This window comes from Triturus cristatus, chromosome 1_2, assembly GCF_964204655.1.
Source record: "Triturus cristatus chromosome 1_2, aTriCri1.1, whole genome shotgun sequence".
NCBI classification, from domain to species: domain Eukaryota; kingdom Metazoa; phylum Chordata; class Amphibia; order Caudata; family Salamandridae; genus Triturus; species Triturus cristatus.
In genome coordinates, this window is record NC_140580.1 from 103101454 (window position 1) to 103128447 (window position 26994).

Sequence of the window (26994 nt, forward strand, 5' to 3'; positions counted from 1 at the left end):
CATGCATACATGAATGTACTCACCAGGCCACATCCCCCAATGCATTTGTTAGTGTCGGCTCTCCCAGTTTTCCTCATTGATACCCTTGTGTAATACACTCTGTGTAGGAGATTCAGTTGTGTTAGTCAAACCCCTGACTTAATCGCAGCCTCCCTGGGTCCCTCCAATACATCTCTCCACTCCTCATCTGATAGCTCTTCGAGCTCTTCTTCCCAGTTTCCCTTCAAGGCTTCTAGTGTGAGCGGTAGATTATTAATTATTTCCAAAATATAAGAGCAAGAGCTTTGTGTTGTAAATGTTCTGCTAGTATTCTATCATCTAAGGGATTGGTATACTCTTTGTGCTCTTTTACTAGATCCTGTGCATGCCCTTCAAAATGAAATACCACCCCCTCTGGTATGTCAATCGCATTTTGGTGTCCGAGGAAAGTCTGGGTTGGAACAGTCTTGGAAAAGTTTGTTTGCTGATACCTATGAGGTCCCAGCATTCAAACCTGGTCAGCCATTGCATCTCACTCAGTTGCCAGGGGTGCCTAATAGGGGTTTCCCCTTTTAAAAGCAGCTGCCGCACCAGTTGTCTGAGTGTCTTATCCCATATTTGTAATACCACTTTTGTATATGCTGGCCAGCTAGATCTCTGTCTTTCCATATACGGCTGCAAAGTGTCCTCTTTACCACATCCAATTTCTGTCATGCCTTACAGAAGGAGGCTCATGCTTAATGAATACCCAGTCATTGACTGCTGCTAACTGTGACACAGACGTAGCTCCTCACATCCAGGAGAGCTATACCGCAGTTGTATACTCCAAAACTAGTTAAGACCATGCTATTCTGAGGGTGCCATTATCCCACAACACCTGTCAAAAGTCCCTATTGACACTGAAAAATGCCCCCTTGAATAACTTGGCATATTTTGTAGGGCATATATAAATTTGGGTAACACTATGATTTTAAACATAGGCTCCCTGCTGAATAATGAGAGCGGTAGGGTTTTCCAATAAACAGCATAATCTCCAAATTTCTCAAATATATATTATACAGCTTCTCAGGGGCCTGAGTGATAGTGACAGTGGCTAGATAACTGACTTGGACTAGTTAATGCAAAACTCACAAGATCTCCAAAATATTTGTACCATCTGCATTATTCTGTCGATGATGAGCTCTGGATCAAATCCATAAAGTGAAATGTAATTCGCATAATGAGGTCTTTTCCTCCTAACCCGCCTCGCATCTCAGGCAGATACCAGCGGATCCCCTCTCTCCCAGCATGCAACGGGCGCCATTGACAAGGCAAAGATCATAGGAGAAAGTGGACAACCCTTCCTAGTTCCTTGATCCGGGGGGGGGGGGCATTGCACAATATTCATCATTTACTCTAACTTAGGCAAAGGGGGAGGGGTCATGATTGAGCAACTTCACCCTTTCTAAATACCTGGGCCTGAGTTTCATCTGGAATAGATAAGACCACTGACTGGGGCTCAAATACATTGGAGGCATCTAAAGGCACCAAAACGATTGGTTCTTCTGATAACTCAATACATGCTATACATCCGTATAATCCACTTCAACCTATTGCTCCTCCCTGGGATAAAGCCTGACTGATCTGAATGCACTATGTTGGCCATGAACAATTCAATCGGGTTGCCAGAACCTTGGTCTATATCTTGGTTTCAGTATTTAAGAGAGAGATTGGCCTAGAGGAGGAACACATCCCTGTGAGCTTACGGGGCTTGTGTATGACAGTAGTCATGGCTGAATAAGGTTCTATGTATTCCTCCTTTTTTCCTGGACCATAGGTTTTAAGGAGATGTCTCGATAGTCTACCAAGACATTTATATCTCTATCGGTAAACCATTTAGTCCTGGGACCTTGCCTAATTGCAACCCCAGACTTCAACCGTGTCTTCATTCTCACAAAAATAGTTGTCAGTAACTTGACGTAGCTCATCTGCAACCTCCTTCTGCTTCAACATCCAGGCATCCAACCTCCCTTAATGTCTCTCCCTCCTCAGAGCGCCCATTTCTGTGTAGAGAGACGAGTAGTCAGAAATTCCCCTCAGCAAAGATTCTAACATTCGAGAACAAATGCATATAAAAATCATGTATAAATAAATAACTAATCTCCTTAAATATGAGCCTCCACTGCGCCGCTCTGTCGCTGCCTGTCCATGACTAGATGAAATCACCCACCATAACCAACAGCTCACCTGGAAGCTGCAAGAGAAATGTTCCCAGGTTTTACAAACTTCCAGTCAGCAATTAGTGTTTCAAGTAAACTGAGCCAATCACTAGTCATTCCATTCCACTTTAAAACCACCTCTGCATAGCAGCCCAAGGGGTCATCCACCACCGTTACCTTTAAGGGAAAAGCCTTTCTGGCCAGTATCGCTACTGTTCTAGACCCTGAAGAATAACTTGTGTGCACAGCTAGTCGGTAACCCCTTCAGCATATGACATCGGTCCCCAATCAAATGGGGCTCCTGAAGGAGCAACAGGTCTAGTGTATGCCACTCAAGCTATTGGTATATTTTTCCTTTTTTCATTTTACTTCCCATTCCGTTCACCTTCCGAGAGAACCATCAGCTTTCCAGTACTCTCTGGCCACTTTTATTTCCCAGCATTATGTGCCTTCCCTCACCTACACTTCATATACCAACGTACTTTTCCTTTTCCACCTGAACACTGCCAAGTTTAAAATAATTCACCAACACACTCACCCACCAACCTCCTCCTCCAACCTTCCTCCTGCAACCCTTTCCATCTCCTGAGCTATAGGAAAAAAACTGCCCTCTACCACAATTCGTTTGGAGCCTGTTGCTGCAAATAAAACAAACTAATCTCGACCCGATTCATAAATCAAATCAAAATTCAAGATAATTTCCATAAGGCTTTATCCACAATCTAACACATTAAATGCCCAGTGACCCTTAAGATTTTACAACGGAGTGCGCCCTTGCTATACAAATATCGTTCCTCCCACGCTCCCCTTGCACATTTCAACCAGCCGACAAGTTTATCATACCACCACTTGTCAACATGCCACATTACTTCATTATGTAGAGGGCTCCTCCTAACCCCAGACTAGAGCCTACCATACTACACCAATAGCTTTCATTCTTCTTTCAGAGTCTCCATTACCAGCTGCCTCAGGGTCATTAAGGTGATCAGTATTCTCGCAACCTCACAGCTTTGAGCATGCATGAGGCGTGTCCATCTCTGTCTTGGTTGGTTCGCCAGTCATGATGCGTTCATCATTCCAAAACCTCAAGCCAATCCCAAGCTTCCTCTAACGTTTCGAAGTTCCATGATTTGCCTTCCACAATAACCCTGAGCTTTACCAGAAAGAACATCATATATTCAGTCTGTCTTTCTTGGAGATATTGCTAAATCTCATTGGAGTGTCTCTGTTTCTGACAGCGAGTGTATAATCTGGAAATTCTTGGGTAGTGTTGCTCTCATACTTTAGATCACCTTGCCTCTTGGCTGCCTGCAGGATGCCATCCTAGTCATGATAGTCTAATATTCCAGCAATTCTAATCCTTGGAGGCTAGTCAGGTCTCGGCTGGGTCACCGGTGCCCTGCGCTCAGTGGCAGCAGAGAAGAACTTGGAGAGTTACTTGGGTTTGAGATGATTGACAATCCAATCCTTAACAAATAGATTTGCACTTGGGCCCTCGGCTCTATTCGGTACCTCCAGATGGCGAACATTGTTTTAACGTGACTGCCCTTTAGCATCCTTGAGTCGTACCTGGATTACCACGCTATCTTTTTCAGAATAGATACTGTGGATCGCAAGAAAGTGACCACCTCCTTTCATGTCACAATCTTCTCTGGCGATTTCACTCTGTCACTAATTTTTCTAAGCTCTGTGCGCAAAAGGCCCATCTCCACTGCAACAGTATCTGTCTTGGAGTCTAGGGTAGTTTTTGTACACCTGGCAGCAAGCATCACATCTTTTTAGAGTAAGTTCGCAATATATTTGATACCCCATGCGGCTCCAGATACAGACCTTTGTATCTCTCCTTCCTTAACTTCTCTGATCTATTTCTCAGGAAGACATAATTGTCTATTTTGTTATGTCTTTTTTGATGTTCTGTACTTACCCATCGTGGACTGATACATGTCCTTTTATTAGCAGCAGTAATAAGCCTGTTGTCCTGAGATACAGGAATTACCAGACAGTGTAGGTCTTTTGGGATGCGTTTATTGATACGTAAGACAGTTCAGCAAATCAAATGGTTTTTCCTCTTCTTGGGGAATGGTGCTCTCCTTCTTTGGTATGTTCTCCACTAGGGCGATGATGACCAAGCCAGGAGGGAGAGGCATAAAAGAGAATGGAAATAAGGGTCAGCTCCACGCGCTATGCTGTCTTGGGTATAGGAAAGGGACAAATGTTGCACCCGATGTAGAAGTTTTCCTGAACGCGCTGCCAAAGAGACCACCACCGCTCTCTTCAGGTCATCGTCGATCGCTGCTTCCTCCCTGGACTGCTGCACAGGATCTCTGGTTTCTGAGATGGAGGTCCCCTCTCTCTAGTCCAGCGTGAGAGAAAACCGGCCCTCCAGTTCGCGACGCTCTTCCGGCATGGATGATTCATTCCTCCAGGGGGTGTGGCTCTAAGACGCCTCTGTGTCAGGCAGCCGGGTCTTAAAGGGCCCATAGTAGTTAAAAATCAGGATCTTCCACAGCATACCATACGTCACTAGGACCCTCTGAGGGCTGAAAAGAAAACAGAGGTGTGGGCCAGTGAGGCAGAGTCTGTTCTTCCTCCTTGGGTTCAGGGTCAACGGGAGGCAGAGCCTGACACCTGTGTTCAGGGATCAACAGAGAGATCAGCAAGGTAGGCAGTCTCTCAGAGATGGGGCACCCTCAGCCCTGCCTTCCAACTCGGGAGGAAGGGGTTACTCATTACCACTTGCCTCAGGCAGTCCTCAACTTAGCACTCCTACCTGTCCATTTTCAACCCCAGTCCTCATCCAGGAGTGTGCCCAGAGAATTAGCCAGAGAAAGGGAAGTTACTCCTAGCGTCCCTCACTGTCCAAGTTTATCAGGTCTGTGCTAGATTGTCTTCTCCTTGCTCAGGCAGTAAGAAGTAGTGTTCTGGACTAGTAATTTTGTATTCATCCACCATTTAGCGATGCATGTATCTCCCACACTCGCTAGTCACTCTAGTATGTTCCCATTCAATTATAAACGACCTGGGGCACTGCACTCAGGGGCACGGGTGCACACCAGTTGTGCCCCTAGGCATCTGTAGGCCCATTGCATCTTGTTTAGAGTGGGCCCAAAAGGCTTGCCGCAGCTCTGCAGGTACGACCGGGCCGAGCTTCCGATCTGATGCAGAGTCCAGTACCTGTTTTCCGCTCAGGCTGTTCCTTTAGGCCCTCTGCGTTATCCACATGATCAGCTCACTAGTGCACTGCCAGCCCCGTAGTAGCCTCCCAGCACCTTTCCACCAGACGAGGCACCCTGGCACGGCAAGCACAGTGCACACACTGCCCTGAGTTGGTCTTTAGTACATTGCCACAAGGTTCCACCACAGCCCATCATCCACATTGTGAAGGCGCAATTGTAACTGCTTGCAGCCACTGGTTTCCGTACCCTCCCTGAGGGCACAGAAATCACTCCCATCACCTCACTAGGTGTATTGGGCCTCAGAGCGGTGATTCATTGCCCTGGATAGCTGACTTTTTTAAACAAGAATATCGGGGATATTCAGCTGACAAGTGTGGGAGCTGTCCTAGTACGCTGCCATCTTCCTTGGAGCGCTAACGCTGTGCCCGTAGAGGAGGATTCTTGATGGTAGAACTTGAGATCTGGGTTGAGTTTTATTAGTGGTTGCCTCGCAATTGCACATACATGCACGGAAAAATTTGTATCCTATTGCTTTCACTATGGAAGGTATTTGGGGTCACATTTATATTGAAAAATAAAGGCAACCACTATGAACTCTCGCTGACATTATATAATTATTTTCAGTGGGATAAATCAGATGGAGAGATTGCAACTCACCAATGACACTTGTTGAGAGCTGATGCAATCCATTCTAATTCCTGCTCCCTTACTCTTGTGGTGATCCAGTTGCACATCCGTCACCCAAACTGCATTGTTTTAAATACTGGGAAGTTATAAATTCATCAGATAATTCCAGTTGGGTGCTCATTCAGTCTCTAAAAGTAACCTGTAGATTGCTCCTTTATTTTCTAATTTCTACAAGCTAAAACAATCGAGAAGACCCCTTTGCTATCTTTTTTTTTCTTCACCAAATTGTTGGTTTGCCGAGTAACTTTGGGGTGCAGGAAGCAAGGGTTTTCCTTAACTATCTAGTGATCCAAGTAGTGTAAGAAAATGTTGCCAAGAGTTACTGTGAGAGCCAAAGGTAGTTTAGAGTTTTTCATATGATGAGAACTCCTTCCTTAGTCTGTGAAAAACCACTACTATCCTCAAGGTTTTGCTTCATTAGCAAGTGTAGTGATGGAGTGGTTACATATGGCAACTAATTACACTGAGCATATAAGGCAGGGAGAGTGCTTTCTCCTTGTTTCGTCTTGGGCCCAAAAAGCCTCTTGATCCTGACAGGGAGGGGAACGTGTTTATTTAAAGAATCAAGAGCTTCGAGAAAATTACCACCTAAATAGTCATTTTCAATTTATTAGAAAATTGAAAGTTTGTTGCCATCTTCTGAGCATGTTTTTATTCTGTGATGTATTTTCAATGCATGTCCCCTATGACTGTTGCAGTGTATGTTCCCCAGGTTGTTCAGAAGAGACCTCGTTGTGCTTTATAAAAAACCTTGTACCAATACATCTTATTGTGCTTTATAAAAACATGTGCTGGTACACCTTCTACCCATGGTTCGTGCAAGGGATGTTGTCCCGTTAGATGCGTTGACAAAGTGCTTTCTTCTTTTGTGGAAATTCTGATTGTAAAGACACCCTCTGCAGCATGGCATCATAATCACTTTCCTACATTGCCTTGCATGTTGTACCAGTCTTGATTGCATTATTTAATTAGGACAAGTGCTTTCCAAGAGTAGTCAGACATAGCAAAGTCAGCAAGTGTCTTCATGTAGTGTGTTTCGCTAGTGCCCTCTCAAGCAGGTGTACTCTGTAAGTGCTCTTCAAATTGTGGCGCAGGAACCCTTGGGGCCACTGATTGATGCCAAAAGTGGCACCAAGTTAGTGTTGAATGATGAGCTGTGAGAATGTGATGACGCATGGAATGCTGGGGTCTCCGTGCTTGGTAATGTCTGGTCGTCTGGTCGTGTGGGCAGTTGGAGGTAGAATGGCGTCTAGAAGGGGCTGTCAGGCTGTGGCTGTAACATAAGGGCCTAACATGATTTAGACATTATACCGCCCCCTTGGGTGGCTCCAAACTCTTGTGGGAAGACTCTGCCCTCCATCTACAGCAATACGGGGAACACAGAAACCTAATGCTGAAAGCAGTGCTTTAATTTCAGTGAAACTAAACACTGCCCATGATACCCTGTAACAGGCAATCAAGAACGTTTTTTGTCAGTTAAGTCATTCATTTAAATAATCCCCAATGTCTCACCCCTAATTTCAGTGTTTGAATTGTTGTGTTCAGAACTCTCAGGTGTCTTGTGAACCCCATTTACCTAGCCCTGGAATTTTGGCCAACAATTCATTGCATTTTGCGACATGTAGTTTCTCATTTAACGTTGTACCGATGAACTCAAAACTTCTGTCATGAAAGGCGGTTTTAGCAACAACAAACAAGCCACAACTGTTTTGAGATATCACAAATGAGACGGGGTCGATTTTAATTGGGACAATAATGTGAAGGGAAAGAATAAACCTTTTTCCCCAAATTTCTTTAAGAGCCATCTAAAGTTCTGTTCATAGTTTGCTACATTTATTCTACATATAGGAGTTACTGTATGAAAAGAGTATAGTATAACATTGCTTTTTGGAAAATTGTTTGAAAAGGTCCTCAATCCACTTTATCTTGAAATGTTAGGCTGGCTTGCTATGTTTTGCATTACACGTATGCGGTGTGAGAAAACGAAAAACACTTCTGCAAATCAGTTTTGCCTATATTTGTTTAAAGGGACTGCCCTCGTACTAAATAAAATTATTTATCTTGCTTGCATTATTTAGCATCTTGTAGAAGAACTGTGAGAAAATTAGTTTGTCATTTTGGGTGAATATGATAATACTATTTTACTGGAGGAGCGCAGTATTTTCGGTCTCCCGCCCACACACACTCCTAATAATTCAGCTCTTTGGATTACTGTGTTGAAGTGCGTGTTTAACCTTGACTTGAAGTGGAATCTCCGTTCACCAGCCAGAGGAAGGATTGAGCTAGGTCAGGTAATTTTGATGCCCTGGCATAGAGTTTGGTCACACACTGAAAACCTTCCAGCCACACTAATCTTCTCATTAGTGTTTTCAAATCTGAAATAAAACCCCTCCTGTTAAACAGATTTATTCAGCCAGCTACAGACTGCTTTCTTCTTCACCTTTGATAAGTCGCACGATGCTGCTTTAACCACTCTTCTGCAATCTTTCCTCTCCCTTCCACCACCCATTACAATGAAAGCTGATACTCACGGCCTTGTAACTTTGTACTTGCTGTATTACACCATTCGCTCCCTCCCTCTTCTTGAAAGTTGATATTTTAAACTGAGCTATATTGCAGTTTTGTGCACATTGTTCTTTACCTCACTAGAATTCGTATACACCTAAGCTTTGCCGCTTCAGTATGAAATGCTCTGGCGACCTTTGGGCCTTGCACGCAATATACGTAACATAATTAAATGAATTTATAATCCTGTGGCATGTGTCTATTCTTATTTGTGCCGTGCTATCTGTTCCTGTATTTCAGACATGGCTCTAAGAACACATCTCAGTACTGTTTCTAGGGCTCTGCCTAGGTTGTTCTCACTTTGTTTGCATTCTCCAATAGTACTGTATATTCTCAGTCCTTGCATTGAACATGGATTTTCTCATAGTTTTTATGTCAAGTACCTCAGGTAGAGTGGTGTTTAAATCCACCTTTGTGTCCCTCGATCCGTATTTGTGATTTTTGTAGGCTGACTATTGCTTGAGACCAATAGCCTGACCTGTTTCCTTCTTTCGTAGGTCAGCCCTCCAGACCTTTATATAGAAAGATTTAACATTGCGCTGGCCCAATACATGGGAGCGTTGCAGAGCATTGTGCCTCTTTTCATATATATGGTAAGTACTGAAGTCAATCATTCTCAACACTTAAAAAGAACAGCTTTGATTATTAAAACGAATCAATAAATGGAAAAAAATCAACTTGGTATATTCTATAATTCGGCTATTAAATTAAGTGCATTTGTATGTGTTCCAGAAAAACAGGTAAACAAAAAGCTTAATTTATTATTCTTTTAAAGTTACTTAATGCTTAGAATGAATCTAATAGTATTTGCTCATGACGACGGATACAGAATAGAGTTGTATATGGCAGAGTTCTTGCTAACTAACGTGTTGGTGACCGTGAAAGGTTACTGACTTAAAGTCTTGCATGTATTTTAGCATGCTTGTTCAGACTGTAGAAAGTCTGCCTTCTCTACAAGGCCACCTCAGATTTTTTCCCTGTGCTGGACATTACCTTTGTTTGCTGGCTTTACTAGTAGTAACCAGAAGTACTAGTAGTAAAGTGCTTATTCTTTCCCTTTAAACATGGTAGAATAGGCCTATTCCTAATTGGTATATTAAACTTGCCTATATGTATAGAACAGTCCAATATCTAGGGCAGGTAAGGACCAATGCACTGCACTACTAAACCATTCCCTTTCTATTTGTATTAAGTCATTGCCCACCTCTCTAGGTTAGCTGTCCAACTTTCCAGTATTTAGAATCCTATTAAAAAAAAAAAGCAACTTTTTAAAAAAAAAATTTTTTTTTAAATCCATTGCAGAAAATATTTTGTTCAAAGTCCAAACATAATGGCTTCAGACATTCCCAGGTGGTGTTGTTTAAAACCAGTTCTTTATTAGTTATCTCTTCAGGATAAAACAGCCGAAGCATTTCGCTCATACAAGTGCTTCATCAGGGCTTCTAATTTGCGCATATTGCAAGATGACAAGTCTGTGTATGTCTATGCACCTAATTTCAAAATAGGCGATTGGGCACATTCTCATTGAGAGATGTTCTCAATATATGGATGTTGAGGAATAGTGTTGTTTCTGTGCTGAGTGTTGGCCTGAAAAGTACGCTTCTACTGGAAAGGCACTCTGGCTTGTTAGCGACTTGGTTAATTTCTTCTTCCTGTACTGCCGTGATCCCAAGTACTCAGCAGAAATAAATCTGAGGAAGGGAAGGAAGGCAGAGGATCAAAGGTGGTGTCGCATGAGAGGTTTGAAGCAAAGTATTGCACCCCGTTTGATGGTGTGGATTTTAGCCACTGAGGAGAGAGATTGTACAAGACGATGACCCCCCCTGTCAGGGCCCCACAGCAACTCTGCAACAGCTTTGAGAGTTTACACTATGGCCCGAAGTTTCTGTATGCAACTGGACTCCTCTGTACTTTTGGGCCACAAGGTTCTGAGGTGGCCTCCAGCCTGGCTAACGCCAACGGGTCCGGTCCGCCCCTGATGCCAACTGTGCCACTCGTCCTGCAGTTGTCCCTGGCTTCCAGCAAGACGCCGAGGTTTCATACGGAGCCATAACCCCAGAGTTGGTGCCGGCACTGATGCCAGAGAGACAGCCTATTGTCGTTTTGGACTTGGGTGAACCTGGAGTAACCTCCACCAATATTGCGTTTACCGGACATCTACCCTAATTGTGATCCCGAAACATTCCTTCAACACCAATATGAATTTGGAGAAGATGATGAAGATTCCAATCATGTGCACAATGCCGAAAACTTATTTCTGGATTTGCAGGGCGCCAGTGGCCTAGATATCTATTTTGACACAGGCCTCCACTCCCCTTCCCCAAATGTAGCCACAGAAGTGTGCCATCTTTGCCACAGTGATAAGGAGGGCAGCTGATCTCTTAGACCTCCCACAACCCACCACTGAGTTAAAGATCAATATGTTGACAGAAGTGCTTTATCTAGGTCAAACTATCCAGGAGTATCTATTGCCATTCAGTGTGGCCCTGACTGACACACTGTTGGGCATCTCATTAAAAGTAGGATCTTGCCCACAAGTCAGCATGCAGAACGCAAGGCAGCACAGGCCTGTTCCAGGGGTCCCTGCCTTCGTCCTACATCTGTCACCAGAAAGCCAAGTGGTGCAGGCCTCCACCAGTTGTCTGAACCCCTGTGCTGAAACGTGTGGAGGCATTCGCCAAAAGGATGCTCTCTCCGGCCAGCCTTACCCTCGGGTCTGTAAATACCAGCTGCCTCCTAGAAAGATAAAGCCACGTGGTATGAGACTTGGTCACAGATATTTTGCCCACGGTCCCATATAATGTAAAGCCAAACCTGCAATGTCTTATTCAAGATGGACAGGAAGCAGCAAGATACTCCACTAGATTGAGCCTGAACATGACCGACTGCATGGGTAGAGCTGTCTGCACCCATCATGATGCTTATGTGCAATGCTTCAGTCCTCTCCATCAGATTCTCCAGTGACATCCAGCTGACTAATGGATATGTTCTTTGATAGGACACTCTTTGGCCCGCTCTGCTAGAGTGACAGTTTCTCCAACACTTTTGTTCACTTTCGAGGCTTTGAGATGGGATACCAAGAGAGGAAATAAGTTCTTTCAAGTAGGTGGCACGGGATCAGGCCGCCAGCATCCAGTCCCCAGGGGCAACAATCTACCCACACCCAGCCCTTCCTTCAGCAGCTGCTGAAAAACTGTGCACTGTAAAGGGTCACAAAGCGATCACCTGGTGAGAGGTCTCATTACCTTTCACTTTCCTGGGTAGAGAAGCATCACATCTGACCAATGGATGGGCGCTCCAGATTGTGGAACATGGTTACTCCCTACCTTTCACATCCCTCTTATATTCCACTCACACCACAACACCTCCCGTAGAACCACTTGTCCATACTCATTGGGAAGTTCAGACTTTCTTGGCCAAGATAGCCATAGAGAGGGTGCTGGCATCAAAGGTTGCTACAGGCTGTTATTCACAATATGTCCTGGTGTCGTAAAAGGACAGAGACCTTCGCCCCATCATCAGTCTTCACCCTCTGAACTCTTTTCTTTAGAAGAACAAGTTAAAAATGTCACACTGGCCCATGTTCTGTCTGTCCTTGATCCAGGAGACTGGAGGGTGGTGTTGATTTGCAGGATGCCTATTTCCCGTTTCCCGTCCAGCATTCCCACAGGCTATTTCAGGTGGGCCAAGAGCTCTCTCAGTTCTGTGGTTCCCATTGGCTTTACCAAGTGCACCTCAGGTGTTCTCAAAAGTAGTGGTCGTTTCCCATCTGTGGAAAATGAGAATACCAGTCTTTCCATGCCTCGATGTCTGGTTGCTGAAGGCTGGCTTGTCTCAAGACAGTCCTAAACCACCTCCAGACGACGGCCAACTTATTGACATTGTTGGGCTTTTCCATTAATATGCTGCAGTCACACATGGCTTCTTCATAAAAGCCCCTTTCATCCAAGCTATCCTGTATGCAGTGCTTTACTTAGCCTTCCTTCGGCCTCATTGAGTTCAGACTTTCGGGCTTTGATCGTAATGTTTCAACCTTTGACCTGGGTCTCAGTGAGAGCAGCTTTAAGGCTTTTTAACCTCTTGGTCTCCTGTATCTGCTTGTGGAGCACACCAGGTGATGTATGCATGCTTTGCAGTGGAATTTGAAGGCTCTGGGCTCAGCACAAAGGAAATCTTTCAAAATCATTTCAGGTGTTGGAGGAGACTGCAAAAGATCTGCAGTGGTGGCTGCTTGACCGAAATTGGACTGGCCACAGGTCCCTCTCCATGCCCCTCCCAGAATCAAAGGTCATAAAAGATGCATTACTGCTGTGTTTGGTAGGTCTTCTGAAAGAGGTGGAGATCAGAGACCTGTCGCCATATCAACTTGTTGGAATTGCAGACGATTCGCTTTGCACTGATGGTATTCTTCTGACCACCGGGGGAATGAGGGCAACGCCATGTGGTACTGTGACCAGCATGGTGCTGTGGGTCAGTCGGGGGTCCTGTTCCACGAGGCTCTACATATATGGCTGAACACTCCAGTATCCCCCCTGACCAAAGCATCTGGCGTGTGAACTCTGCCAACGTTGCCTAGCAGATCACAAATGGCAGTTACATTCTGAGGTGGCACAGTGTGTCTTCCAACAGTATGTAGAACCCTGGTTTGATCTATCTGCCATCGCACAAAAGGCCCAAGCTTTTGTGCGTTGCAGTTCACTAGGCGGTTCTACTTGGGAGATGGCTTCCTCCTGGTTTGGGGCTTGAGACTCCTGTGCGCCTTTCCACCCCTATCTCTCCTGCTCAGGGTATTCCGAAACATCAAGGAAGACTGGGCCCATGTCATCCCAGTGGTCCTGGAGTGCTCACCTGTATGAATGGGCTGCGGCAGAAGAATGCCAGCTGTGTGAAATGAGAGTTGACAATTATTCAGAGTGGGACCCAGAGTTCTGGGTAGAATACCCCAAATGAACCTAATACAGTGATGAAAACCCCAACAGATACTACATCAGGGGGCACATTATTGGCTGGACTAGCATATGAGGAAGTTCAACCAAGAGTGTGCAAGTGGTAAGATGGAGGACAGAAAGAGGTATGGTTGGTCTTTCTGAGTGATGGGAAGAGTGATAGAGCTCTGTTATTAAATAAACTGTTTTCCACCCCCACTGTAAAAGCAGTAATTTCCACATAATCGGTTGAGGCTATGCACAGTCTGAACTATAGTGCAAAAGCTAAGCTGTGTTACTTGAATGCGTTGTTATCCTTTTTCCCATTTAACAGCATAGGTAAAAATTGGAAAACAAAACTCACTCCTTATGTAAAATAATGAAGGGACATTCTTGAGAAATCATCAAAGGCATTATTATTAATCTTATTAATAAAAAGATGGCAAGGTTGAGCTCATATCCTTTTTAATGGCATCTCTGAGCTTGTTTGGTTAAATATTTACAAAGTGATTACTGTCTCCTGAAGCAGGCTACCAAAAACCATTTATTTCAGAAAGGGCATGCCAACTATCCACAATGTGGGAGCACAACCTATAGTGGCTAGAAAAAGCCCAAATAAGAGGGCAGTCTTGCACCATATTGTGTTTGTGGACCTAGACTTGAATTTTGTTTACGTTGACTTATCACCCTTGGGATAAGCTAGGTGTGTCGGTATTTTGGTGCTTTTCGTATTCTTGGTAAAGTTATTATTTAGTGACTTGTACATCAAACACAGAGAGTGAGAGAATGGTGTTATTTAAGCTGGGACATGCGTTGACAGCCCTTATATTATACCCCCTTTATTATTGTGGCCCTTTGCCAGCGAGTCTACGGAAAATACAATTGGATCCTTTACTATACAGAGAGTGGATACATTTTTTGTGCCACAAGTAGACCAATCCCTTGAATCTATGTAAAAGTCCATAGGGCCCCTGTAGATCTAGGACTACATTGCAGTAGACAAGTGTGTGCTGAATCTCATGTGACAAAGGATATTGTATAGAATTCATGAAAGCATCACCAATAACACTGAAACAATGAAAACCAAGAAGAAATCAGAACAGATACTCCAGAATCTGGAGGTTCAAGAGTGTAAAGAAATGTCTTTTTGTATGGTCTCCCACAAACGGTTTGGACTGATCCTGCTGATTTTTTTTTTTTTTACTTGGAGAGTGCACTGAGGCCTCCTAACCAGACCTCCGTGCCCCCAACTTCAAAGTGCATATGTTGGGCTGGCTTTTACCCGATTGCATTAAGCTTACTTTTAAGTCCCTAGTATATGGTACCCAGGGCCTGTAAGTTAAAGGGTTGTCTCCCCAGGGACTGCAGCGCTGGCTGTGCCACCCTGGGTGTGACGGTGGTACAACAAGACTCTTAGTCTACCACTGCAGACTGGAAGGGCAGTTTTAAACTATTGACTGGACTCTGCCATTTAAAGCAATGGCAAAGCCAAGTCCTCTCTTTATAATGTGCAAGTCACTTCTAAGGTAGACCTATCGAGCCCCCTAAGGTAAGGTGCTGTGTATTAAAAAGTAAAAAGTTATTTTTGATGTTTCAACACAAAAAATCTGCAATTGTCATTTTTACTGTCCAAAATACTAGTGCCCCATTGGCAATTGCAGATTTGCAGGTTCACTGAAGCCCTGCTAACTTCTGTCTGGGACTACTAAAGTTGATACCGGTAGGTATTCAATAACTCATTACATTAAGCCCGACTTGATGCCCTAATCCAAATTAATGTTAGTTGTTGCAGTGTGCAACTTTTACAAAGTTGCGACTGTATTGCCCAAAGTCTCCTGTGCCCATTTACGGTTGCATACAGGGTCTGTCCCTGGGACAGTTTTCTGCCCTCCTGAATGCCTAGATCTTCGAACCGCTGCAACTACTTGACACTGTGCAGCACCACAGACCAGTACCCAATGCTCAAAAGTTGTCCCCAGGTCTGCTGGGCCCTGGAGAGTCAGCTTGGTTGCCCAGAAGGCAAGGTATTGCCCAAGAAAATGTTCCACTAGGACCGTATACAGTAGAGGCTGCTACCGATAGGGAGTGGTGGGGCGGGATGGAAATTAAATATAGGGAAAAAAAACAACACTTTTCTGGGCCGGCCGGTTGCCACCTCTCCTCAGTCCTCTTCTTCCTCACCTGAGCCATTCACAACGTTGCAATGAAGCGTTGTGATTGGTCTGAGCGCTGTGGCTCGGTGCTCAGAGACTGGGAGGCTTTGCATGTTCCTTACCAGGCTGTGTAAGGCAAGCCTTTGGGGGGGGGGGGAAGAACAGGCTTGAGGCAGTAATGCACACTTAAGGAGTGCAAACCACTTCTCTCCCTGCTCTGGCCAGACCCGCCTTGAAAGCCACTGGCTAAAATAGCAAAAATAAAATGATAATAACGATACGTTATAATTTTATTTTTCCTTTTGAGCAATGGGGCAACGCTCCTCCACCCTAGCGGAGGAGCTGCTGCTGACCGGATCCCGGACGACTGGCAACTGAGTGGCGATTGGACTACTACCAGGCTCGAGAAGAATTGGAGTGGTGTTCACCCCTGTGGCTAGGACTGTCTAACCAAGCCTGTGGACCGAGGAGTAGCCGCAGGAAGACCCCAGTCGACCGCATCACATCCTCAGCATCCTGTATATTCTACATCAGTACCACTTCCATAAGAACCTATAGCAAGGAGATGCAACACCTGAAACTGACTGCAGACTCCTTCTTTTCAGGAGGTGTCTGTGTCTAAGGTCCTTGCTGGTCCACCGACTGGCTTCCTTCCGGAGTTGGTCACCTAAAGTAACTCAAAGTAGCTGCATTAATTCCAAAGTTTTTTTTCTTGTCAAATATTTTAAAACATTTTTAACTGTCAAATTTGTAGAATATGCCAATGCTTGTTTGCGATTAAGTAAAAAGTGCATATTTACTGGACCTGGTAAATGCTGTATATCCAAATCCTCTGTTTCTCATTTTGGTGTCCAAAAATACAAAAATATAATCTATTTTTAGAAAATTGTGTCGGATTTGCTACTGTTTTGGGTATTTCTCCACTTGTTTTGGTGCTGTTTAAATGCATTACACATTTTCCTTTTTGTAAACCTGACTGCTCAGTGCTACTCTTACCCAGTGCTGAGCTATAGGTTTAATAAATAGACACTACTGGCCTTAAAGGAGTTGGTAAGTGTATTACACGGTGAGGCCACACAACCACATCATATAATATACCCAATTTCCTCAGAAAGAGCTATTACAAAAGGAGGCAAAATTGATGGTGTCCCTTGACAAGAGATACACTGAGTCTACTCAGTGTATTTCCTTGTCCCAAAACAAGGTGTTCGAGGCATATTAGCTGCAGATTGTACACTTATGCATAGTTCGCCATCTGGTGTTGGGCTTGGATGTTTGCATGTTGTGTTTGTCTTCGAAGAAGTTTTGTGTCACGAGGTTGGTGACTCCTCCTCTGGTCAACAATGCGCATGGGCATCGCTCCATTCTTAGATTGTTTTTTTCCGCCATCGGATTCAGATGTGACTTGCTGCGCTCCGGGTCGGTGTCGTTATCGAACCCCCTTCGACACTCATTCACAGCTAACCGACTGTATTGTCTTGATTGCGTTTAGTTCGACACACCCTCGATGAAAACTTAAAAAATCTTCGGCATCGGAGAACTTTGACGCGGGCCGGTGGGCCTACCCGCGCCGGTAGCGCGGACGTCGATGGAACGGACTCCCTTTAAAAAAATGTCCCCAGTGTGGTGCTAAATTCCCACACTCTGACCTCCATTCCGTCTGTAATATGTGCCTCTCTCCAGAACATCGAGAGGACGACTGTGGGGCTTGCCTTTCATTCAAATCCAAGAAGACTCTCCGGGATCGAAGAGCTCAATGCCACGAGATGTCCCGAGGCACAAGTTCCATTTCAGACATCTTCCATCCAGGTCCCGAAAGCCTTCCGGAACCAGAAGAAGAACAGGTCTTGGTCTCCGAAGCAGACAACTCCGACCCTGAAGATGACATCACACCGGCGCAACGCGACGTGAGTACCAAGACCCCCGCCCCACCCAGGCCCATACCAAAGACTCCGGTGACACCTTCGCCTCTGGGCTCAGGTCCACACTGAACCAAGAGTTCGAAAACCCCACCTCAGGGCCGGGCTCCGAAGGATAGAGCAAAGCCTTCCATCTCGAGCCAACCACCCGGTCCCGAAAAACCATCTTCGGCACCGAAGATTAAGTCAGCAGAGATGCCACACCCTCCTCTGTCGGCACCGGAGAAACATTTGGCGCCGAAACCGGCAAAAGACCCCGCGGCCCCCGAAACAAGCGAATAATGGCTCGGCACCGAAGCAACCAGAAAAGATCATGGCGCTGAAGCATACAGAGAAGCCTTTGACACCGAAGGCGTCGGAGCCAAAACCACGAAAAGAGAAGCCTCTCAAACAAACATCTTCGGAGCCCAAACAACCTGCACCGAAGATCTCGGAACCGTGAAAGGCTTCTATCCCAGACATTGCCCCTAAACAGATAAGACCAGTTTCTAAGGAGAAATCGTCAACACCGAAGAAAACCTTCGATACTGAAGAACTTTTTCTCCCCGATCCAAAGCAAACCACCATTCTGATTCACCCAAAGACTGGTCATATAGTGACCAAGCTAACTACAAAGCGCAAACCAGAGCATCCACCACATGCACCAGTTCCTCTCAAGAAGATTCACATAGCTACTAACACTTAACCACGACCTCCGCCCCTCCCCCCCCTCCAATCAACCCTAATTTACTTATTTCTCCACCACACTCTCCACAAGCAGAGGATAGTGACGAGGGACAGGGGGATGGGCAAGGAGACGAAGATATAGTGCCACTTGACACTGACGATCCTAATGATCCCCCACAGGAACCAGACCCATGGCATTATTACAATACTGATCCTGATCTTAACAATGATCCAGAATACTACCTCTCAAAACCATCGCCACCAGACGACAATGTGGGTTTTGCCCAGTTAATCAATAGGGCCGCAACATACCATGGAGTCAAACTACATTCAGACACTGTAGAAGAGGATTTTCTTTTAGAGACCTTTGATCAACCACAAAAATCTACCCATGTGTTGCCAATGCTTAAAGGTCTTCTTAGACATGCTCTTGAGGTGTTCAAAGACCCAGTTAGAACTAGGGTTCTTAACTCCAGAGTAGACAAAAAATACAAGGCAGCTCCTACTGACCATCTACATTAAGGGGCAACTCCCTTTAGATTTCCTAGTCGTTGCCAGTGCACGCAAACGAGCAAACTCTCAGGGATCAAGTTGTTAGACGCACCAGGCAAGCGTATGGCGTCTCAAGATGCCAACTCATGGAAGATAGCAAACACACAAGCGCTTCTAGCAAGGTACGATGGGGCCCACTAGGATGAACTGTAAAAGCTCATCCAACACCTTCCTCAGCAATATAAGGACAAGGCCAATGACCTTATACAGGAAGACAAATTAATTACTAATACTTCCATAAAATGCGCGCTCGACGCAGCAGACACCGCGTCCCGCACAGTAAATACTAGTATTTTGCTGCACAGACATGCCTGGCCCAGGGTGTCTGGCTTGAAACAAGAACAACAAAATGCCATCCTAAATCAGCCCTCAGACCAGGAGCACCTCTTTGGCCCTGCAGTGGACACGTCTTTAGAAAAGATAAAGGAGGACACGGAGACTGCTAAGTCTATGGGAGCATTGCCATCACCCTCTACCAGAGGCTCCTTTCGGTGTTCCTTCTATAGAGCAGGCTCCAAAAGAAATACACCAGAGCACCCGTCTCCATCCTACAAAAGTCCCAACCAGGGCTCCTTTTCTAGAGGATACTCCAGAGGAGGTTACAGGGGAAACAAGGGCAGAGGCAGGGGTAATAACGCCCACAGCTCCCCTAGCACCAAACAGTGACTTTCCAGCGCTTCCCCACCGACCATCCCACTCCTGTCGGGGGACGCCTCTCACAGTTCCTCCCTGTCTGGGATTCCATCACAAGAAACAGGTGGGTAAGACAAATTATCCAGTATGGTTATTGCCTTGAACTCACTTCTACCCCTCCCAACATTCCTCCCAAACAGCGTCCAATGTGATCAGAACACCTGCTGCTTCTCAAACAAGAGGTTCTTGCACTATTACAAAAACACGCAATAGAACCGGTTCCCTTGCCCCATCAAGGCAAAGGGATCTATTCCCTCTACTTTCTCATTCCAAAAAAGGATGGCTCTCTCAGGCCAATATTGGACCTCAGACCGTTAAACTTTTACATCCAGTCAGACCACTTACACATGGTCACCTTACAACAAGTGTTCCCACTACTCCAGCAAGGGGACTTTCTCTCCACCCTGGATCTAAAGGACGCCTACTTCCACATTCCCATTCATCCTGCTCACAAGAAATATCTCAGGTTTGTGGTAGATGGTCAACACTACCAATTCAAAGTCCTACCATTCGGAGTCACCACGACACCCAGAGTTTTCACCAAGTGCCTCGCAGTGGTTGCAGCCCACTTGAGAAGACCACAAATTCATGTCTTCCCTTATCTGGACGACTGGCTTATAAAAGCAAAATCCCACAACAGCTATGTTCAACACACGCTCAACACAATACACCTGCTTTACAGTCTGGGATTCACAGTAAAACTGGGCAAATCCCACCTCCAACCGTCCAGAATACAACAATACCTAGAAGCTACGATAAATACTTCCAAAGCCCTAGCATATCCCAACCCAGTCACGATAACTGCCATGCAAGCGCTGATTCAAAGATTTCAGCCACAACACTCACTACCAGTACGAGTCTTCATGCAATTTATAGGGACCATGGCCTCCTGCATCTTTCTCGTTCCTTATGCAAGACTACAAATGCTTCCGTTGCAAGAGTGTCTAGCACGTCAGTGGAACCAGGCTCAAGGTCAGGTAACAGATCTGGTGTTGGTAGACGACCACACCCACCGCTCTCTGCAATGGTGGAACACACAAAACCTTTCCAAAGGGCAGTCGTTCCTCGAGCCAGTTCCACAGATAGTACTAACAGAAGCATTGCTCACCGGCTGGGGAGCTCATCTGCAGACCCATACCATTCAAGGTATCTGGACGCCACAACAAAAACAATTCCACATAAACTACCTAGAATTGTTAGCAATATTCCTAGCACTGAGATCTTTTCAATTACACCTTCTAGACAAAGCTGTCCTGATCCTCACAGACAACGTGACAGCAATGTATTACATACAGAAGCAAGGGGGGGGACACACTCCCTACAGCTATCGCGCTTAGCACAAAGCATATGGAGATGGGCCATTCCGCAAAATATATACCTCCTGGCAGAACACTTACCAGGGGTACACAATCAGATTGCGGATTTGCTGGCCGTCAAGCACAACAGATGCACGAATGGGAACTTCATCCGCAAGTTCTTCTTCTATTCTTTCAACTGTGGGGACACCCAGAGATGGATCCCTTTGCCACACACCCAAACTTCGCATCCAGGTATCCGCACCCACTGTCCAAAGGCAATGCGCTATGGATGAATTGGTCAAACAAATTTGTCTACACTTTTCCGCCTCTCCCACTCATTCTGTTAGTGGTGAGGAAACTCAAATAACATTCTCTCACAATGATGCTAGATGCTCCAACATGGGCAAGGCAACCATGGTTCACAACTCTACTAGAACTATCAGTAGTACCACATCAAAAGCTACGCCTCTCACCCAAGCTTCTCACTCATAACCATGGAGAGATAAGACACCCATATCCCAGTCAAATTTATTAGAGAACATCGAGCACTATCTTAATGGACATGATGACCAGGAGGTTCAATTCTTCCGTTAACACTCTTCACCTCACTTTTTGCCAGTACCAACATTTGCCTTTGCGATGCCCCGGACCTTCTTCATTCTTTTTTTACGTTCTTTGCGCTGTTTCCTGGATGTCTTTTTCTTTTTTTACAGCCCATGCCGGGCAAGCCTGTGCTTGGGCTCATTCTTCTTTGCATAGTCGAGAGAGTCGTAAATCATACCAAAGCCTGTTGTCTTGCTACCACCAAAGTGAATTCTGAAGCCAATACAAAGATGACATCTGGGGTGGTTTTGTACATTTTGGCTAGCTTATCCCGGATTTCAGTCTTTGGGACTGTGGCCTTTCCAGGGTGAAGAACATCAATGACCATCTGCTTCCTTTGCAGAAGCCTGTTGGTCATGAACTTCCTGGTTCGAACCCTCACAGTGTCGTTCAGCTAGGGTGATATTGGTGAAAAGCTGTAGGCACGCACAGCTACCAACGCATGTCTTTCTTCACACAAAAAAACAGCAGGTGGGATAAATAAATCACTATTGACAAAGCATCTGCTTAATGATTCAAAATACTAAGCTGCGCCCGAAGTCTGAAGATTGTTAGTTACTTTTATAAGTTTTTAATCTGTCAAATATTTTTCTAACTCGCTAAATTTTTACAGTAATACCAACACGCACTGATAAGCGACTCAACGACTATTTGGTTATCCAGATCCCAGTCAACTTCACCTTGCGATCTGGCTCCTGAGGTCTTACTGTATGAATATTATCAAAGAAGCCAGACGCCCTACAACAAGGGCATGCAATGCGGCAAAATGGAAAAGATTCGTCATTTACTGCACGCACAACAAGATTAATCCACTAGATGCTTCTATTCAGAATGGCATCTGTTATCTACTGCATCTACACAACAATGTAACCTAGCGTATACATCTATTAGCTTACATTTAGCTGCCATAGCAGCTCACCTACAAAACAGACAACATTTGTCCTTGTTTAGAGTTCCTGCTATCAAAGCTTTCATGGAAGGACTTAAAAGCATATTTCCACCAAGAGCTCCACCCTCTCCGGTGTGGAACCTTAATATAGTCCTTACCAGACTAATGGGTCCTCCTTTTGAACCTCTCCACAAATGTGAGCTGCAGTTCCTCACTCGGAAAGTAGCCTTTTTGGTTGCTATCTCATCTCTCAGAAGAGTAAGTGAACTCCAAGCATTAACTATACAAGAACCATTTTTACAAATCCATCATAACAAAGTGATTCTTAGGACTAACCCAAAATTTTTACCCAAAGTAGTATCTGCCTTCCATCTCAACCAGTCTGTTAAACTTCCAGTGTTTTTCCCTCAACCAGACTCCGTGGCCGAACGGGCTCTTCACACGTTAGATGTTAAAAGAGCAATACTCTACTTTGAAAGAACAAAATCTTTTAGGAAGACTAAACAACTTTTCGTGGCCTTCTCCCCACCTCATAAGGGCAATCCTATATCTAAATCCGGAATTGCAAGGTGGATTGTAAAATGCATACAAATATGCTACATAAAAGCCAAACGCACATTAACCATTCCCCCTAGAGCTCATTCTACACGCAAACTAGGAGCTTCTATGGCATTCTTAGGGAACACCCCCCTAGATGGCATATGCAAAGCAGCAACTTGGGCTACACCACATACCTTCACAAAACACTATTGTGTCGATGTGCAGGCAAAACAACAAGCTAGTGTGGGCCAGACTGTATGAAGAACATTATTTCAAACTACTGCAACAGATACAGGTAGCCACCGCTAAGGAAGTAACTGCTGTATAGTCTATGCATAAGTGTACAATCTACAGCTCATATGCCTCGAACGGAAAATGCTACTTACCAGTATGCATCTGTTCTTGGCATGTAGAGCTGCAGAGTTGTACATGCCCACCCGCCTCCCCGGATACCTCTGTCTGTTCCAGTGTTATCTTACTTGAATACATTACACATGGACATCTTTCTATTTCTCACTACTCCATCTAACCCTACGTGGCAAAAACAATCTAAGGATGGAGTTGATGCCCATGCGCATTGTCGACTGAAGGAGTCGCCGCCAACCTCGTGACTACAAAGACTTTTTCAAAGACAAAAACAACATGCAAACATCCGAGCCCAACACCAGATTGCGATCTATGCAGAAGTGTACAACTCTGCAGCTCTACATGCCAAGAACAGATGCATACTGGTAAGTAGCATTTCCCTTAACTAATACTGGGCATGCAGTTTAACATGTTCCTCAAAACCCAGCCTTTCCAGTTGGCAACACTCCAGGAGGTCCTACCCTTGTTGGAAGAAAAGGACTACCTGGTGACCATAGATTTAAAGGACTCCTCCTTTCACATATTGAAACACCCTTCAGAGAAGATACCTTTGATTTGTGTTGATGTGCTTACACTATGAGTTCGAAGTGGTGTCTTTCGGTATAAAGTTTGTGCCATAAGTGTTTACCAAAACCTTAGCGGTGGGTGCAAACCCAACTCAAGAGATTGTTTATCTGTGTGTATCCTTTCCTCGAGGATTGGTTGGTAGAGGAAAGCACTTTCAAACACTGTAAGCCCGACATCCAGAAGGTGGTGAGTTTGCTTCACCACCTAGGTTTCACAGTGGATTGGAAAAGCTATTCCCCCTACTCCAGAGAGTAGACTTTCCTGGGGTGCATCTGGATACCTCGAAAGCAAACACTTGCTCTACTGTAAAGAGCATTCAATCATTGCAATAAACAGCTCGTCTTTACCAGCTGTCTCAGTATCTGACCGTGAGAACAGTTATGATAGTGTTGGGTATGATGAGCTCTTACATTCACATGATTCCAAACCCTAGACTACACTTGAGCACATATAAACAATCAATGGTCGCAAATATTGGGAAATGAGAGGATCTTGTGGTTGTTGCAGACAAGGTCAGCTAGGACATGGAAAATCACAAAGGATTACCAGAAGTAGAAGGAAGTTTAAGGGTAAATTATGACCTCAAAAGTAAGTCCTTTTCTTTTTTTTTTTTTTTAAATTTTTTATTAGAAACCGTTGGTACACAATAAAATACAGACAAGGGCCTACAACCACCAGGGCCGGCCGCTATAGAGCCCGAGGGCCCGCAGTGCAATGCCACACATTCAAATGAACCAGAGGCAAAGCTCCCGGCAGTTCGTGAGCACATGTAACAGGCCGTGGCCATAGGCCAGGAGCAATCGGAAAAAACAGTTTCATTTTCTATTAAATATAAAACACACTCGAGGCAATGAGAGTCCGAAATAGCAGCATGCTCTTCCCAGGACGGGGAACAACATACAGTGTCCAAAGCAGCTCTTGTCAGGAAGCGGTAGAGGGGGGCAACGGGAAAACAAAGCATGGAACACACCTAACACCATCCAGCAGAATGTGTGGCTAGGGGGACAAAGCAATATCAACCTCTAATGGCAGAGGCGGGGTGCAGATACGTCCACGATATAAATTCCATGGACCCCATACCTTAGCCCATTTCCCTGGCTTGCCTCTCGCCACATACACGTCTTTTCCCTAAACATACACCAGTCCATATTCTCCTTCCATACCTCGCTCGTGGGCGGCCTCGGGGAGCCCCACAGCTGTGCAACGTTACGCTTAGCCACCATGTACCCCAAGGTCACCCACTGCGTCTGTGCCGCATTACAATCATTCGGTTCCCAGACATTCAACAAACACCTCCTAGCCTCTGGCAACAGAGCAACGTGCGTGACCTCCTCCATTACGGTGTGGATACCGTTCCAAAATCGCACAACCTCCGAACATTCCCATAAGATATGAAGAAAGGTACCCGGCAGGCCACATCCACGCTAACACAGTCCATCCATCGAGTAACCCATACGCAGCAAACCGGGCCCCGTGACATACTCTCTATGAAGGATCTTCAGCTGTACGAATCATAAGCGGGCCGGGATCGCCACCTCTTTCGGGGAGGCCACCGCCGATACCCAGTCCTCATCGTCCAGTTCCAAGCCATCGCCCGTCCATGCCTCCCGCAGACGGAGCAGCAAGTCCGCGCGATCATTAATGAGTTTCTTATAAATCAGAGAAATAGTGCTGTCGGGCACGTAGCCATCCAACACTCTATCCTCCAGTGGGGAATACTCGGGGATAGCAGCAACGTCCGGAAAAACCGAACACAGCGCATGGTAGACTTGAGCATACCGGAAGTACTCTATCGTTTAATTTATATTCAATTTTAAGCATTGCAAACGTTTTGAAAGACCCCTTCGCCCAAAGATCACCCACCTTACATATACCAATCATATCCCATTTCTCAAAGCCTTTCGATCTCCACAAACAGCCCAACCGCCCAGAGGCATACAACGGCGTCGCCCGAGTCAAGCGATTCCTCCACCCCATCGCAGCATTCGCCGCGTGCCACACACGTACCGCAACCTGCGTGGGTCCTGTCAACCGCGTGTCCGGGGTCACCGAGTACAGCGCCCTATTATAGTCCCCACCCGGGAGCAGAAATTTATCCATCTCGAAGGCCGGATTCAAGGCAGGACCGTATATCCCGTGGTTCACCGCCGCCAACTGAGACGCCCAATAGTACCGTTTAATATCGGGGAGGGCGACCCCCCCATCGTACCAAGGGAGCGTCAACTTGGGGAGAGCAATCCGCGGCCGCCCGTCCCAAAACAGTTGGCGCTGAAGACCCTCCACCTCCCGGAAATAACAGGCTGGTACGACATCTAGAGTATTTTGCCAAGCGTACAAGAAGCGAGGTAGCGACATCATTTTAAACAATGCCGCCCGTCCGAACGGCGAGAGCGGAAGTCGTCGCCACCTCGCGACGTCGGCCTTCAATCGCTGGAGGGGAGGGAGAGAAGGTTTCGCTCATAGCGGACCGCGGGATCCAGTGAGATAAAGATTCCCAAATATTTGAACCCCAAGGTAGCAATCTGGATAGGGCAATCCCGTGGCAGGAGGGGGGCCTCACCCGAGAGGACGTAAACACACGACTTGGCCCAGTTGATGACCAGGCCGGAGTTGCGACCAAAGGAATTCAGTACGTCCACCAATACAATTAGCGACTGTCGGGGAGAGGTGAGATACAGAAGGATGTCATCCGCGTAAAGGGAGACCTGGTCTTCAAACTCCGGCGTCCATCTAATGCCTCGCAACGACGGCTCCCAACGCAACCAAGCGGCGAGAGGCTCCAAAGAAAGTGCAAAGAGAAGGGGTGATAACGGACATCCCTGCCGCGTACCTTTCCCCAGTGCGAAGGGAGCCGACACCCTACCATTCACCACCACCTGAGCCAGTGGGTCAGCATATAGTAATTTTACCCAACCAATAAACTCAGGGCCGAACCCAAATTTCGCCAACACGGCCCAAATATATGGCCACTCCAAAGTGTCGAACGCCATAGTAGCATCTAAAGATGCCAAGATGGCCGGCTCACGTATAAATTCCGCTCTAGCAAACACGCCGTGCAATCGCCTCAAATTTAGAGCGGTATTCCGATGGGGTATAAAACCGGACTGATCCTGATGAATCAAGTCGCCCACGACCCGAACCAGTCGATTAGCCAATACCTTAGCCAGAATTTTGGGTTCTGCGTTCAACAGCGAAATGGGCCTATAGGAGGCGCAGCG

The 26994-nt window shown here is 45.8% G+C and overlaps 1 protein-coding gene and 1 pseudogene across 3 annotated transcripts in view; one reads left to right on the plus strand and one right to left on the minus strand.

Annotated features, from left to right (window-relative positions):
* Nucleotides 1-26994, plus strand: part of CACUL1 (CDK2 associated cullin domain 1) — a 330048-nt gene that overhangs the window by 153523 nt on the left and 149531 nt on the right. For all 3 annotated transcript variants that reach the window (XM_085602995.1, XM_085602999.1, XM_085602988.1), the window contains exon 4: nucleotides 9103-9198. In XM_085602995.1, coding sequence (XP_085459121.1) covers nucleotides 9103-9198 — 96 coding nt within the window. The remainder of the gene's footprint in view (nucleotides 1-9102; nucleotides 9199-26994) is intronic.
* On the minus strand, nucleotides 21402-23952 carry LOC146866898 (small ribosomal subunit protein eS24-like; annotated as a pseudogene).